The sequence below is a fragment of the Mobula hypostoma genome, chromosome 5 (genome assembly GCF_963921235.1).
Source record: "Mobula hypostoma chromosome 5, sMobHyp1.1, whole genome shotgun sequence".
NCBI classification, from domain to species: domain Eukaryota; kingdom Metazoa; phylum Chordata; class Chondrichthyes; order Myliobatiformes; family Myliobatidae; genus Mobula; species Mobula hypostoma.
In genome coordinates this window covers 34,057,482-34,070,933 of record NC_086101.1, presented here as the reverse complement: position 1 = coordinate 34,070,933, position 13,452 = coordinate 34,057,482, and the positions used below count along the sequence as shown (strand labels likewise).

At 51.9% G+C, this 13,452-nt stretch overlaps 1 protein-coding gene across 1 annotated transcript in view; it reads right to left on the bottom strand.

Annotated features, from left to right (window-relative positions):
* Positions 1–13,452, bottom strand: part of LOC134346745 (collagen alpha-5(IV) chain-like) — a 131,431-nt gene that overhangs the window by 7,509 nt on the left and 110,470 nt on the right. Inside the window, exons 42-49 of the mRNA XM_063048339.1 lie at positions 11,386–11,571; positions 9,871–10,004; positions 9,181–9,253; positions 6,364–6,435; positions 5,950–6,078; positions 3,775–3,873; positions 1,366–1,578; positions 66–243 (exon numbers count right to left, since the gene is read on the bottom strand). Of these exons, the coding sequence (XP_062904409.1) occupies positions 66–243; positions 1,366–1,578; positions 3,775–3,873; positions 5,950–6,078; positions 6,364–6,435; positions 9,181–9,253; positions 9,871–10,004; positions 11,386–11,571 (1,084 nt within the window). The remainder of the gene's footprint in view (positions 1–65; positions 244–1,365; positions 1,579–3,774; positions 3,874–5,949; positions 6,079–6,363; positions 6,436–9,180; positions 9,254–9,870; positions 10,005–11,385; positions 11,572–13,452) is intronic.

The following is a 13,452-nucleotide window of genomic DNA, read 5'->3' as shown; positions in this document are numbered from 1 at the left end:
CAGGTGCATCAGGAGGTCCTGTGAACCCAGTTATACCCCCCGTCCCAAAAGAGCTGCAGCCTCACCTGCTGATGAAAGGCTTTATGGTCTGACCAGTGACAGGAGCCATGCTCATGGGCATCGGCTCTGGCGTGGCCAGCCAGTACGAGTAGTCGTTTCTCGAAGCAAAGTTGCAGACGTTGTTGATGTTGCAAAAGAGGAAAGGCATGGTGCTGAACCTTCGCAGGCAGCTGCCCGCCGTCCCTGTGGGGCCAGATGTCAGAGTCAGGGTCGGGTTGGAGATGCGTGCGTGGAGCAGAAAGCCTGTGCGCAAGCCCCAGATGGGAAGTGCATGCAAGACGGAAGCTGAGTGTCGGAGACAGAAAGCGCGAGCCCGAGATGGAAAGTGCAGGCAAGACAGAAAGCGCGAGCCCGAGATGGAAAGTGCAGGCAAGACAGAAAGCGCGAGCCCGAGATGGAAAGTGCAGGCAAGACAGAAAGCGCGAGCCCGAGATGGAAAGTGCAGGCAAGACAGAAAGCGCGAGCCCGAGATGGAAAGTGCAGGCAAGACAGAAAGCGCGAGCCCGAGATGGAAAGTGCAGGCAAGACAGAAAGCGCGAGCCCGAGATGGAAAGTGCAGGCAAGACAAAGCGCGAGCCCGAGATGGAAAGTGCAGGCAAGACAAAGCGCGAGCCCGAGATGGAAAGTGCAGGCAAGACAGAAAGCGCGAGCCCGAGATGGAAAGTGCAGGCAAGACAGAAAGCGCGAGCCCGAGATGGAAAGTGCAGGCAAGACAGAAAGCGCGAGCCCGAGATGGAAAGTGCAGGCAAGACAGAAAGCGCGAGCCCGAGATGGAAAGTGCAGGCAAGACAGAAAGCGCGAGCCCGAGATGGAAAGTGCAGGCAAGACAGAAAGCGCGAGCCCGAGATGGAAAGTGCAGGCAAGACAGAAAGCGCGAGCCCGAGATGGAAAGTGCAGGCAAGACAAAGCGCGAGCCCGAGATGGAAAGTGCAGGCAAGACAGAAAGCGCGAGCCCGAGATGGAAAGTGCAGGCAAGACAGAAAGCGCGAGCCCGAGATGGAAAGTGCAGGCAAGACAGAAAGCGCGAGCCCGAGATGGAAAGTGCAGGCAAGACAGAAAGCGCGAGCCCGAGATGGAAAGTGCAGGCAAGACAGAAAGCACGAGCCCGAGATGGAAAGTGCAGGCAAGACAGAAAGCGCGAGCCCGAGATGGAAAGTGCAGGCAAGACAGAAAGCACAAGCCCGAGATGTAAAGTGTATCCAAGACAGAACGCGCGAGCCCAAGATGAAAACTGCAGCCAAGATGGATCAGGCAAGCCCAAGAGGGACGGTATATGATGGAGCCCTCTGGGCCTCGGTTCCTCACCCAGGTCCTGTCCGTGGGCCCTCTCGTTGCCCTGCACATAGAGCAGGGAGAACCCCTCGTAGATTTTCGACGTTCCACGGGGGCAGCTGGGAATATCCGTCGTCTGACTGTGTCGTGTCACAAGGAAACCATGAGCGATAGACGCCGGGCCAGGAGATCCCCGAGGGCCGGGTGCTCCCTCCGGACCAATGGGTCCCGGCTGTCCTCTTGGACCTTAGAACAAAGAGACGGGGTGAGGAGAGGCCACAGACCAGGGCAGTTCCTCTCTGGGTGATCCGAGTGTTGGCAATAGGAGAGCTGGCAGATGGACGGACACCCCTTCCATAGTTGTGGGAGTGGGGGGCTGGTCCATCCGTTGGGGGCTGGCTTTCAGGAGTAGGATGCAGGAGATCAGGAACTCTGTGTCTCAGTGGGAAACTGAAGGACTCCTGTGAACCAGGCAGACAGAGTGCTCTGAAGAAAAGACAGGACAGTGGATCAGCAGAACAGGTTTGAGGGACTGAGTGGCCTTTGGTTACTATTTCCCAGTGCCTGGAGTCGATTGTCAAATGCCGAATAATATTCACCAAGAGGAAGGAAGTTTATCAGTACGTTGGGTTTTTTACTGCTTTGAGTTTGTCCTCAAGCAGGCGCACAATGGCAAAGTAGCTCCCTCCAGCCCGGCACCTGTTTGGCCAACACTCCACCCACCACCCTGAACTCTCCATCCATCCATCCACGTCCGGCACGCTGTGGATCAGCGTGCACAGTTTACAAAGCGCACTCCAGCCAGCTGCCCAGGGTATTTCCAGAGCACCTCTGAAACCTGCCACTTCTCCCAGCTGGAAGGACAAGGAGGGTGGCTGCAGGGGAGATCCAGCTTCCGCAGGTTTCCCTCTGAGTCGCACATCATCCCAACGTTCCTCCATTTCTCCTTGGGAAGATGGGCACGAGCTGCTGCCTTGAACCACGACTGTCCTTCTGGTGAACTAATGGCTGCCACAGTGCTGGTGGGGTTGGGCATGGGGGGGGGTGGGGGGAGTTCCAGAATTAAGAAATGCTCCCCACCAGCACTGTGGAGAAGGATAACAGTGGTTCAAGGCAGTAGCTCACTCCTAGGATGGACTTGCCTGTGATACTGTGATGAATTTGGATGTAACAACTTTTCCCAAAGGATTCTCCCTACTCCCTGAATATCCCCATGTAATTTCAAGGACTTCAACTGAGACAGAGGAACCTGAGCAACTATAAACTGAAATAATTCTCAAAGCAAACCCTCTGCCGATCAGTGGATCTTCCCCTTCCCTCCTGAGCTGCATGGAGCCCTGGTGACTCGGGTTAAATGGCAGGATAGCATAGCGTAACGCTATTACAGCAGCAACAACCTGGATTCAATTCTCTCTTCCGACTGTAAGGAGTTTGTACTTTCTCCTTGTGACTGTGTGGTTTTCTGCGGCTGCTCCAGTTTCCTCCCACGTGCAGGTAATTGGTCATGTGGGTGTAATAGGGCAGCACAGCCTTGTTAGGCCGGAGGGGCCTGTAACCATGGTGATTCTCTAAATAAAAACGGTAAATCAAACGTGGAGTTTCCCGAACACAGAGATGTCAGGGTAGATGATATACCCATCCAGTGGGTGAGATAGAGCTGGAGACCTCAGCTGGGTGAGATAGAGCTGGAGACCTGAGCTGGAGGAGCTAGAGCTGGAGACCTGAGCTGGGTGAGGTAGAGCTGGAGACCTGAGCTGGGTGAGGTAGAGCTGGAGACCTGAGCTGGGTGAGGTAGAGCTGGAGACCTGAGCTGAGTGAGGTAGAGCTGGAGACCTGAGCTGAGTGAGGTAGAGCTGGAGACCTCAGCTGGGTGAGATAGAGCTGGAGACCTGAGCTGGGTGAGGTAGAGCTGGAGACCTGAGCTGGATGAGATAGAGCTGGAGACCTGAGCTGGAGGAGCTAGAGCTGGAGACCTGAGCTGGGTGAGGTAGAGCTGGAGACCTGAGCTGGGTGAGGTAGAGCTGGAGACCTGAGCTGGAGGAGATAGAGCTGGAGACCTGAGCTGGAGGAGATAGAGCTGCAGACCTCAGCTGGAGGAGATAGAGCTGGAGACCTGAGCTGGAGGAGATAGAGCTGGAGACCTGAGCTGGAGGAGATAGAGCTGGAGACCTGAGCCTGGTGAGATAGAGCTGGAGACCTGAGCTGGGTGAGATAGAACTGGAGACCTGAGCTGGCCCTGATGACAAACCATATAAACCAATGTGCCAATGACAATCCTCACCAACATCGCAGGACTGGCCAATAAAAATTAAGTTTTTAAGCAAGTCAAGTTTCTTATTCTCTTTCCTGGGACGGAGATGGACTAGTTAAATGGGAATTGTTTGGGTCGGGTCTGTTCCGTAACATCACACATACATAGGAAGTATTAGAAAGGTTCTGTACCTGCTGGTCCGGTTCGTCCACGTTCTCCTTTCTGCCCAGGTCGTCCTCCAAAGCCTGGAAGTCCTACATCACCAGCTTCTCCCGTTGGGCCTGGGAAACCTGAGGGGGTAATAGAGTGACCATTGATACTCCCAGTAATCTACAGTAACCCTTCCTTTGATCATGGAGACTGGGATTGTAAGCTCTTCTAATGGTGGGAATGGAATGATTGTCTACCCGCCCCACACCTGTGCACCCAACTCAACGGATGCTCAGATGTTCACATTGGACTGTGGGGCAGTGGACATCACACCTGTGTACCTCCCGACCCAGGTAGGTAGTAGCGTCATGTAGTGATTTCCTGCTAATGAGGAGGTGGCCCTACACAGAGACACTGAGGAAGCTTGCCGCATAATAGATACTAGATGAAAGAGCAACGCTCTCTTTGTAAGTCTGCTGAAAAATAAGAGACGGCAAGTGGCCCCAGGTTCAATACTGACCTCGGGTACTCTCCACGTGGGGTTCGCACGCCCTCTCTGTGACTGTGTAAAGTTCCTCCAGGTGTTCCACTTTTTCCTCCCACATTCCAAAGATTATGCCGGTCAGTTGGTTAATTAGCCACCGTAAATTATTCCCAGTGTGCGGGCACGGTGCAGAATCTGTGGGGAAGGTGGTGGGCTTATGGGGAGATTTAAAAATGGGAATGACGGATGGTTGTAGAAAAAGACTCAGTGTCTGGACAGCCAGCTTCCATGCCGGATGTGTCTGTGACTCTTTGGGACGCAATGGAAGGAGAGGGTGGACATTGAAAGGTTGTTTCCTTGGGCCAGGGGGCCAATCTCAGGGTAAGGGGTCCATATTTACAACAGCTGAGGTGGGAGGAGAAGATGGCAGCGCGCCTGATTGCGCGCAGCTCTCCGGTGAAAAATGATATCGTATCTGTTAAATAGGGGCCGTGGACAATTCTGATTTGATGGAGAATGGACGTGAAAGCACAGAGGAACATCTGGAGAAATTTCTGAAATGCCCGTTCGCTGCCGTCATTACTGCGAGGTCAGGAATCTTTCGGAGGGTAGGCCTCAAAATCCCCGGCCTTGCCTGCTTTTGGCGACTGAGAAGGAGGTCGAATCGTTCGGACAGAGATGGCGCTCAGTACTTGGTGTTGGAGAGCTGATCAGAGCTCGAAGTTTTCGGATGACTCAGAGTCGGACTGTGGTTGGCATGGCAGGGAGAGTTTTCCTTCCTTCTCCCATCTGCGTGAGATGTGGGACATTTGAGAAACTTTGAACTTTACCGTGCTCATGGACTTCTTCATCAAGTTACGGTATTGTTGCACTGTTGTAACTATATGTTATGTGGTTTTGTCAGTTTTTTCAGTCTTGGTCTATCCTGTGTTTTTGTGATATCACACCGGAGGAAATATTGTATCATTTCTTAATGCATGTATTACTAAATGACAATAAAAGAGGACTACGTGTCTTCATAATCTAAAATTTCTTCACTTAGAGTTGGGAATCCTTATCAAAGTAAATTTGTTATTAAAGTATACGTCACCATATACTACCATGAGATTCATTGACACACAGACATTTACAAGAAAATAAAGAATTACAATTGAATTTATGGGGAAAAAATGATACATAATGAAGATGGACAAACAGCCAATGCACTAAATTGTTGAAATAAATAAATAAATGATACTGAGAACGTTAGTTGTAGAGTCCCTAGGCAGTGGAATCAATTCAGAGTTGAGGTGAGTGAAGTTATTGATGCTGCTTCTGTAGCCTGATGGTTGGAGGGTGATAATTGTTCCTGAACCTGCTAGTGTGGGACCTAAGGCTCCAGCTCCTCCTGTCTGATGGTCGAGTGAGAAGAGAGAATGGTCTGGATGACAAATGCTGCTTTCCTGCCGCCACTCTCCTTGTAAGGGGTCAATATTTAGCACAGCTGAGGACCACTTTCTTCACTCAGCGGGAGGAGAATCCTCGGAACCCTCGGTGCCATTGGCCCTGAGACGCGGAGGGTATTTAACACTGAGAACAGATTTCAAGGGGCTGTATATCAGGTGACCAAGTTAAAGGTGGAGATCAGCCGAAGGGTCAGCTGAATGGCAGGTGACGCCCTCTCCCGTGACTTGCAGTCCTTTACCGGCAGACTCCCAACTAATATTCTTCCAGTGCCTCACACTCTCCTTACCTGTGTCACCTTTGCTTCCTGGAAGCCCAGGGAATCCCTTTCCTCCGTCCTGTCCTGCTGGTCCGGGGAACCCAGGGAGTCCCTTCACGATCTGTACTGGTCCCCGAGGTCCTGGGGGTCCCGGATTGCCTGCCGATCAAGCAACGTATAGTGAGTGGACTTGTCAGTGTGTGAGGGTCCCAAACAGGGCTTGACATTGAGTGTTGCAGGTGTGTTGGTCGGTTGGGGGGGGGGGGAGATGGCGGAGTGTGGAGGGGCTTACCTTGCTGTCCTGGTGGTCCTCTGTCACCCTGTTGGAGGTGTTTTGGTTGGGGGGGGGATGGGGCTTACCTTGCTGTCCTGGTGGTCCTCTGTCACCCTGTTGCAGGTGTGTTGGTCGGGGAGGGGGGGATGGCGGAGTTGGGGGGGGCTTACCTTGCTGTCCTGGTGGTCCTCTGTCACCCTGTGTGCCGGGTAATCCGGGGGGGCCTGATGAGCCTTTCAACCCTGGAAAGATATTTGCGAGAATGATGCAACTGGTAACACAGGCCACTCGGCCCAAGCAAGCCATGCCTTCTCCTGGCTTTCCCATCCAGATCCATCAGCTTAGCTTCCCTTTCCTTCATTTGTTTGTCCACTAGAGTTGAGATTTGTTATTTTTCTTGTAGCTTAACTTTACTGTTCTTATTTATGTATTACTATAATAACCTTGTTTAGTGAATTTTCCAGTAATTAAGGGAGAGTTGGATCTGTATTTTTCTAGGAACTTCCCAGCTGGTGTCTTGCCACTTGAACAGGTTATTTTATAGGTTAATTGTTATCACTGGAATTTTGTTATCTCAAGTCAGGAGTTTGTGGAAAGTTACACACAACTCCTGTGCAAAAAGGCAAAAAGACTGTTTTGCCTTTTATCTCTTAGTTCTCTTGCTTCCTCTTTCTTTGATCTCCATTCTTGTAACTCTTAATAAAATCCCATAATCTTGTGCCTCATTCTTGACTTCTGAAGAGCATCTGTATCACAGAAACAGCAGGATCCAACAAAGTCTGAAGGTCAGTATTGTCTACCAGCGCCTGAGGAGGGGGGTCACCTGCTAGGCCAGGTTCAGCTTGTTGATACCCCTTATGCGAATGACAGTCAAGAAGATGAAGCCTCTGTCTTTGGCTGGTGTGGATCACAGAGCTGTGATTTGGAGAGTACTTGGGCAGGGAGCCATGGATGTAGCCCACAGCCCTAGTGCACCAGGGGTCCCTCTCCTTAACCACTGAAGATCCTTCTGACAGGCCGCAGGAGTTGTGTGTAACTTTCCACAAACTCAGCATCCTTGCAATTCACTGTCCACGCTCAGGAAAAGATCCGGGTTGAGAACAGGAGCCCATTGACTGCCCGGTCACAGTGTACATTAGAAGCTGGGTTCTGGGGGTTACCTGCCCAGCCCACAGCTTGCTGTTGAGTACAGGATGTAAACCCTCAGCTCAGGAGAGGAGTGGTGAACAGGGGACACGTTCACTCCAGATGTCTGCAGGTTGAACGTTGCCCTGCGGCTGGCAGCGACCAGCAGCAATGCAGCAGAAACCGGAGCTGGAGTTGGCTCTGTGATCCTGCCAAGTGCCGATTGTACAGCCGTGCCCGGCGTCTGACCCCAGTCTGCTGATTGGTTGTACAGCCGTGCCCAGTGTCTAATCCCCCCAGTCTGCTGATTGGTTGTACAGCCGTGCCTGGCGTCTGACCCCAGTCTGCTGATTGGTTGTACAGCTGTGCCCAGCGTCTGATCCCAGTCTGCTGATTGGTTGTACAGCCGCGCCCAGCGACTGATCCCAGTCTGCTGGTTGGTTGTAGAGCCGCGCCCGCATCTGATCCCAGTCTGCTGATTGGTTGTAGAGCCGCGCCCAGCGACTGATCCCAGTCTGCTGATTGGTTGTAGAGCCGCGCCCAGCGTCTGATCCCAGTCTGCTGATTGGTTGTAGAGCTGCGCCCAGCAACTGATCCCAGTCTGCTGATTGGTTGTACAGCTGTGCCCAGCGTCTGTTCCCAGTCTGCTGATTGGTTGTACAGCCGTGTCCAGCATCTGTTCCCAGTCTGCTGATTGGTTGTACAGCGGTGCCCAGCGTCTGTTCCCAGTCTGCTGATTGGTTGTACAGCCGTGCCCAGCGTCTGTTCCCAGTCTGCTGATTGGTTGTACAGCCGTGCCCAGCGTCTGTTCCCAGTCTGCTGATTGGTTGTACAGCCGTGCCCAGCGTCTGATCCCAGTCTGCTGATTGGTTGTAGAGCCACGCCCAGTGTCTGATCCCAGTCTGCTGATTGGTTGTACAGCCGTGCCCAGCGTCTGATCCCAGTCTGCTGATTGGTTGAGGTACTCAGGACATTGGTAGAGGTGAGGACTCACTGAGGTGGGACACTCTGATTCCAATCACGTGGGCCCAATTCCCAGCTGCAAGCTATTCTGCAAATGGTGAAAATCCTGAGCTGGAGTAACTCTGCAGGCCAGGCAGCATTGATGGAGGGGAATAAATAGCAATGTTTTGCTCCGACACATCAGGAGAGTTGGGCTGAAATGTCGACATAGATGCTGCCTGTCTTGCAGAGTTCCTCCAGCATTTTGTCTGTGGGGTTCAATTTCCACCGTGATCCCATGATTCTTCCCTGATCCTGTCAATCTCGGAGTTTGAGGCCTGGTGTTTGGGGTCCCTGTCGCTGGCAAGACCAGAGTTCGGGACCTGGTGTTCCCTGTCAGTGTATCCTGAGACCAGTGTGGAGGATCGAGGCCCGAGGGTTGAATTAGAGGTCTGGAAGTTGAGGCCTGTTGGCTGTATTCCTGAGTCTGCAAGTCCACTGGGGTAGTCAGAAGGCCTAATGTCTGTGAGCTTGAGTGCGAATCCGGATCCAGCGGAGGCCGGAGGCTGAAGGGAACGGCCTGTCCTGGGTTGGAGGGCTATGTGTGTGTGTGTGGGTGGGAGGGAGGAACAGGCCTCGTTTCGTTGTGTTCTGCTCAGTATGTTGGCGCCGAAACGTGCAGCAAAGCCTCGGCTGCATTGGTTGTCAATGCAAATGTAATATTTCACCGTACACGTGATAAATAAACTGGAACCTTGAACCTCTGTGGGTGCAAAGACTGCATCTCAGGCCAAGCCTCTGACCGTATACTGGACCTCTGCTTATCACATGGCCCCCTTCCAGCTCATACACAAAACTCCATTCAGTGGCAGCAACAGTCCTTGACAACAGCTAGTTAACTGAGTAGATCAATAACGAACCTGCAAAGCCTGGAGCTCCGTGAGGTCCTGGGTCTCCCTTTTGTCCCGTGGCTCCAGGGTATCCAGCGATCCCCTGTGGGAACACCATTCCACACTCACTCACACTGCAGAGACCCCACCTCCATTTCAGCCAGCAGTAATTAATTAGATCAAGAACCTGAGGTCGCTTCCCTTGAACGTCGTTCCAGCGTCACCTCAGACCCTTCACCAGCATCCTGAGTTATTCAGTGATGGGGAGAGGGAGGGTTGGAAAGGTCAGTGCTCACTGTGGCTAGTAGGTCAGCCAACTGCTGCAGCTGATTAGCAGATGATAAGGGTCTTGCTGCCTTTGATCGGCCAATTGTGTAGCTAGCAGGTGATTCACTGACCGGGGGAGTTTTACCCAACCGTTTCTACCCTGCCCAGATCCAAAGGATTGGAGTGCTGTCAGTGTAAAACAAGTTGGACGGGATGATGGATTTGGACAAGGGCTCCTCTGCACCTGATTTATTTCCGTCCCATTACAATTGACAGACTGAGTTCCACAGAGCACGTAGCCCAAGATCCCTCTGGATCACATTCTGTGCTCCTTCATCCCCTCATCACCAACTCCCCTGTTACCATCCGCTCTTCCCATCCTCCAAAGTCTCCTGGCCTCCCTTGGATCTTGTCTGTACAGGGCATAGATTAAACAGCGTAACATTGACTTACGGGAGGTCCTTGGATCCCTGTCTCTCCCTTTGGCCCCGGAAAACCTTGGAATCCAGGAGGCCCCAGCTCTCCTTTATCTCCTTTGGACCCAGTCAGTCCTGTTGTTCCCGGCAGCCCTTGTAAACCAGGGACCCCTGTAAAAGCAAGGTGTTCGTCACCTCTTTCCATCTGCACAAGCCTCCCCCTCTGTTGAGATCACCAGCTCCACACAGAGACCATTCTTTACACCTTCTTCACAAGATCCCAGCCAGCTCTTGTGGCACCAATGTTAGTTTCAGGTGTGACCAACTGCAGTCAACAACTGTTAGCCTGGAGGCTCAACAACAACACATTATGGCGGGCTATGGCGTTCCCAGGACAGGGGTTTATGGTCTGGGAAAGCCACGGAAAGGGAACACGGAGGAAGTAAAAGCATTGGCAAACCCAAGGGGCAGGGCTTACCCTGATGGAACTGACGAGGAGGGAGTCAGACAGTTGTGGTGGTACCCACACCAGAACCAGCTCTTGGTCTATCATCTCCATCCCCTTCTGCCCAGACACTGTGGCAGTCACATCCTTCACCAGTCTCCAGTAGGAAGTGTGTTCCTTCCAGTCTTGGAGGCAGGAATTCAAGGGAAGAGAGGAGGATGTGATTGAAAGGAATCAAAGGAAGGTCACAGGGGCAGCACAGGTGAAGCCACCCACCGACACAAAAGGAGTGAAACTCTGGTCTTCAGTTACCTCCCAACCTCACTGTGGGTGAGGCAGTAGTGAGGGAGCATCGTTGTGGGGGGAGCACCCTTTATTTGGAATGAAGATAAAAGACTCCATCATCATCTTTGAGGAAGAGGAGAGATGTTTTGTCTCCAGGATCAGTGCTGACATATGCCACGAGGCAGATAACCTCTCATCTCTCGCGTCCTTCGTGGTTTTGGTTTGAGGAAATTCGGAAGGAGGTGTTTGTCACAAGTGTCGAGAAACCATTGAGATTGAATTTGCTGATTGTGGTTTGGATTGTTACTCGGGGCTGTGACCTCCTTGCGTCATGGGAACTTCCTGAACTAGCTGGTGCGGAGAGATTTTTAGAATCCTTATCAAAGACATGGACTTAGCTCATGTCCAGTGGAAATGTCTTTGGCAGGAGGGTGGCTGCCCAGAGGCCATGGAGTGAGGAGAATTGGCAGCAGTGCAGAGGGGAGGGGAGTGGAGTGGCGTGGTGCACTGGGGCGTGCTGCCCAGAAGTGTGTGGGAGCAGATCCAGGAGGAACTTCCAAAGGGAACAGGTGGAAGACGGGAAAAGCAGCAGCACTGAGGAGAAAGAGGCGATGGGGCTTGATGAGAAAGTCTCTCAAGCAAATAAAGCAGGCTCGATGGGCCGAATGGCTCCTTTCCCTGCTGTAAGGTTACTTATTTAGGGATACAACATGGAACAGGTTCCTCCGGCCCACCAACCCACCTGTTAGTGCTAACTGCTATGCCACCACGCTGCTGAAATGTCAGCTTCATCTCCCCAGCAACTGTCAGCAGCCTCCTTACCTGGTTGGCCTGGAGTCCCCGGGGTCCCTTTCTCTCCCTTCGGCCCCTCCAGAGCCACGTTCGGTGGGCCAGGGGGTCCCTGGTTACCTGGGAGACCATGGCTGCCTGGATATCCCTTCTCTCCTTTCCTGCCCGGGACTCCTGGTGACCCAGGGAAGCCTGGCAAGCCAATATCACCTTTCACACCTATGGAGACAAAAAATGAACAGTCACTGGTGCAGTCCTTACTGGCGGTGGTCCCGTCCTAGCCCGGCAGCTGAAAGCCCTGGGAGGGGACAATCCCTGTGGGAAGTAGCTGGAATTCCCTGCAGAAAAGGGAGATGATTGGACAATTCCATTGCAAATGATGCCAGGAGATCAGAGTGTTCTTGGGGACTGGGATTAATTTCAACAATTCATTTGTGTTGGGTAACTATTCTCCATCCAGAGAAATGACCCCATTCTCTTCAGCAAGTGTTGCTGAAGCTCAATTTGCTGCCATTTCATGGCAATTTTAAACAGACTCGGCTTAAGGAACTGTTTAATAGAACATAGAATAGTACGGCACAGTACAGGCCCTTCGGCCCACAATGTTGTGCCGACCCTCAAACTCTGCCTCCCATATAACCCCCCACCTTAAATTCCTCCATATACCTGTCTAGTAGTCTCTTAAACTTCACTAGTGTATCTGCCTCCACCACTGACTCAGGCAGTGCATTCCACGCACCAACCACTCTCTGAGTAAAAAACCTTCCTCTAATATCCCCCTTGAACTTCCCACCCCTTACCTTAAAGCCATGTCCTCTTGTATTGAGCAGTGGTGCCCTGGGGAAGAGGCGCTGGCTATCCACTCTATCTATTCCTCTTAATATCTTGTGCACCTCTACCATGTCTCCTCTAATCCTCCTTCTCTCCAAAGAGTAAAGCCCTAGCTCCCTTAATCTCTGATCATAATGTGTACTCTCTAAACCAGGCAGCATCCTGGTAAATCTCCTCTGTACCCTTTCCAATGCTTCCACATCCTTCCTGTAGTGAGGCGACCACTATAGGTAGACACTTCTCTGAAGAGCCAGCACATGCAAATTGCTGAAGGAACTCATCAAGTCAGGCAGCACCTACAGAGGGGATGAAAGTGTTACGGTTTTGGTCAAGTCCGTTCACCAGGACTGAAGAGACAGATCGGCTGGTTGAGTGGTGTTACAGCAACAACCTTGTGCTCAATGTCGGTAAGACCAGGGAACTGATGGTGGACTTCAGGAAGGGGAAGCCGGGAGAACAAGCCCCACTCCTCATTGGGGAGGTCAAGGGGTGAGCAGGTTCAGGGTCCCGGGTGCCAACATCTCTGAAGATCTATCCTGGGCCCAACATATTGCAATTACTTTAAAAAAAAAAGGGCATGACAACAGCTACATTTCAACAGGAGTTTGAGGAGATTTGGCATTTCACCAAAGATTGCAACAAATTTATAGAGATGTCCCATGGAGTGAATCCTAACTAGTTGCACCACTCTCTGGTATGGAGGGACCACTGCGATGGATTGGAAAACACGGCAGGGGGCTGTAAACTCAGCCGTCTCCATCACAGACACTAGTCTCCCCACCACTGAGGTCCTCTTCAATGGACAAGGCCTCAAGAAGGTGGCATCTATCATTAAAGACTGTCACCAGCCAGGACATGCTTTCTTCTCTTTACCGCTGTCAGGGAGTAGGTACACCAAACTGAGGACACACACTCAACATTTTAGGGACAGCTTTGCCCTTCTGCCATCGGATCTCTTTTTTTTATTTCTTTTGTTAATCTGTTCTTGTGTATTGCACTGTACAGCTGCCACAAAACAACAAATTTAATGACATATGACCATTATAATAATTCTGATTCTAACTCTGACTTCATCTTTCTGCAAGAGCAGCATCGGCAGGATGAAGAGAGACCTATCTGGGGTTCCTGCTCTGACCTCAGCAAATGGTCACCTCACTGATCCACATTGACTTCGACACTCAGCAGGAAAGCAGACAGCATGAAACTCCTGGAGAATGCCAGGGAAATGGAGCGAGAAGTCAGATGCCACCCAGTAAAGGCAGGTGGTAC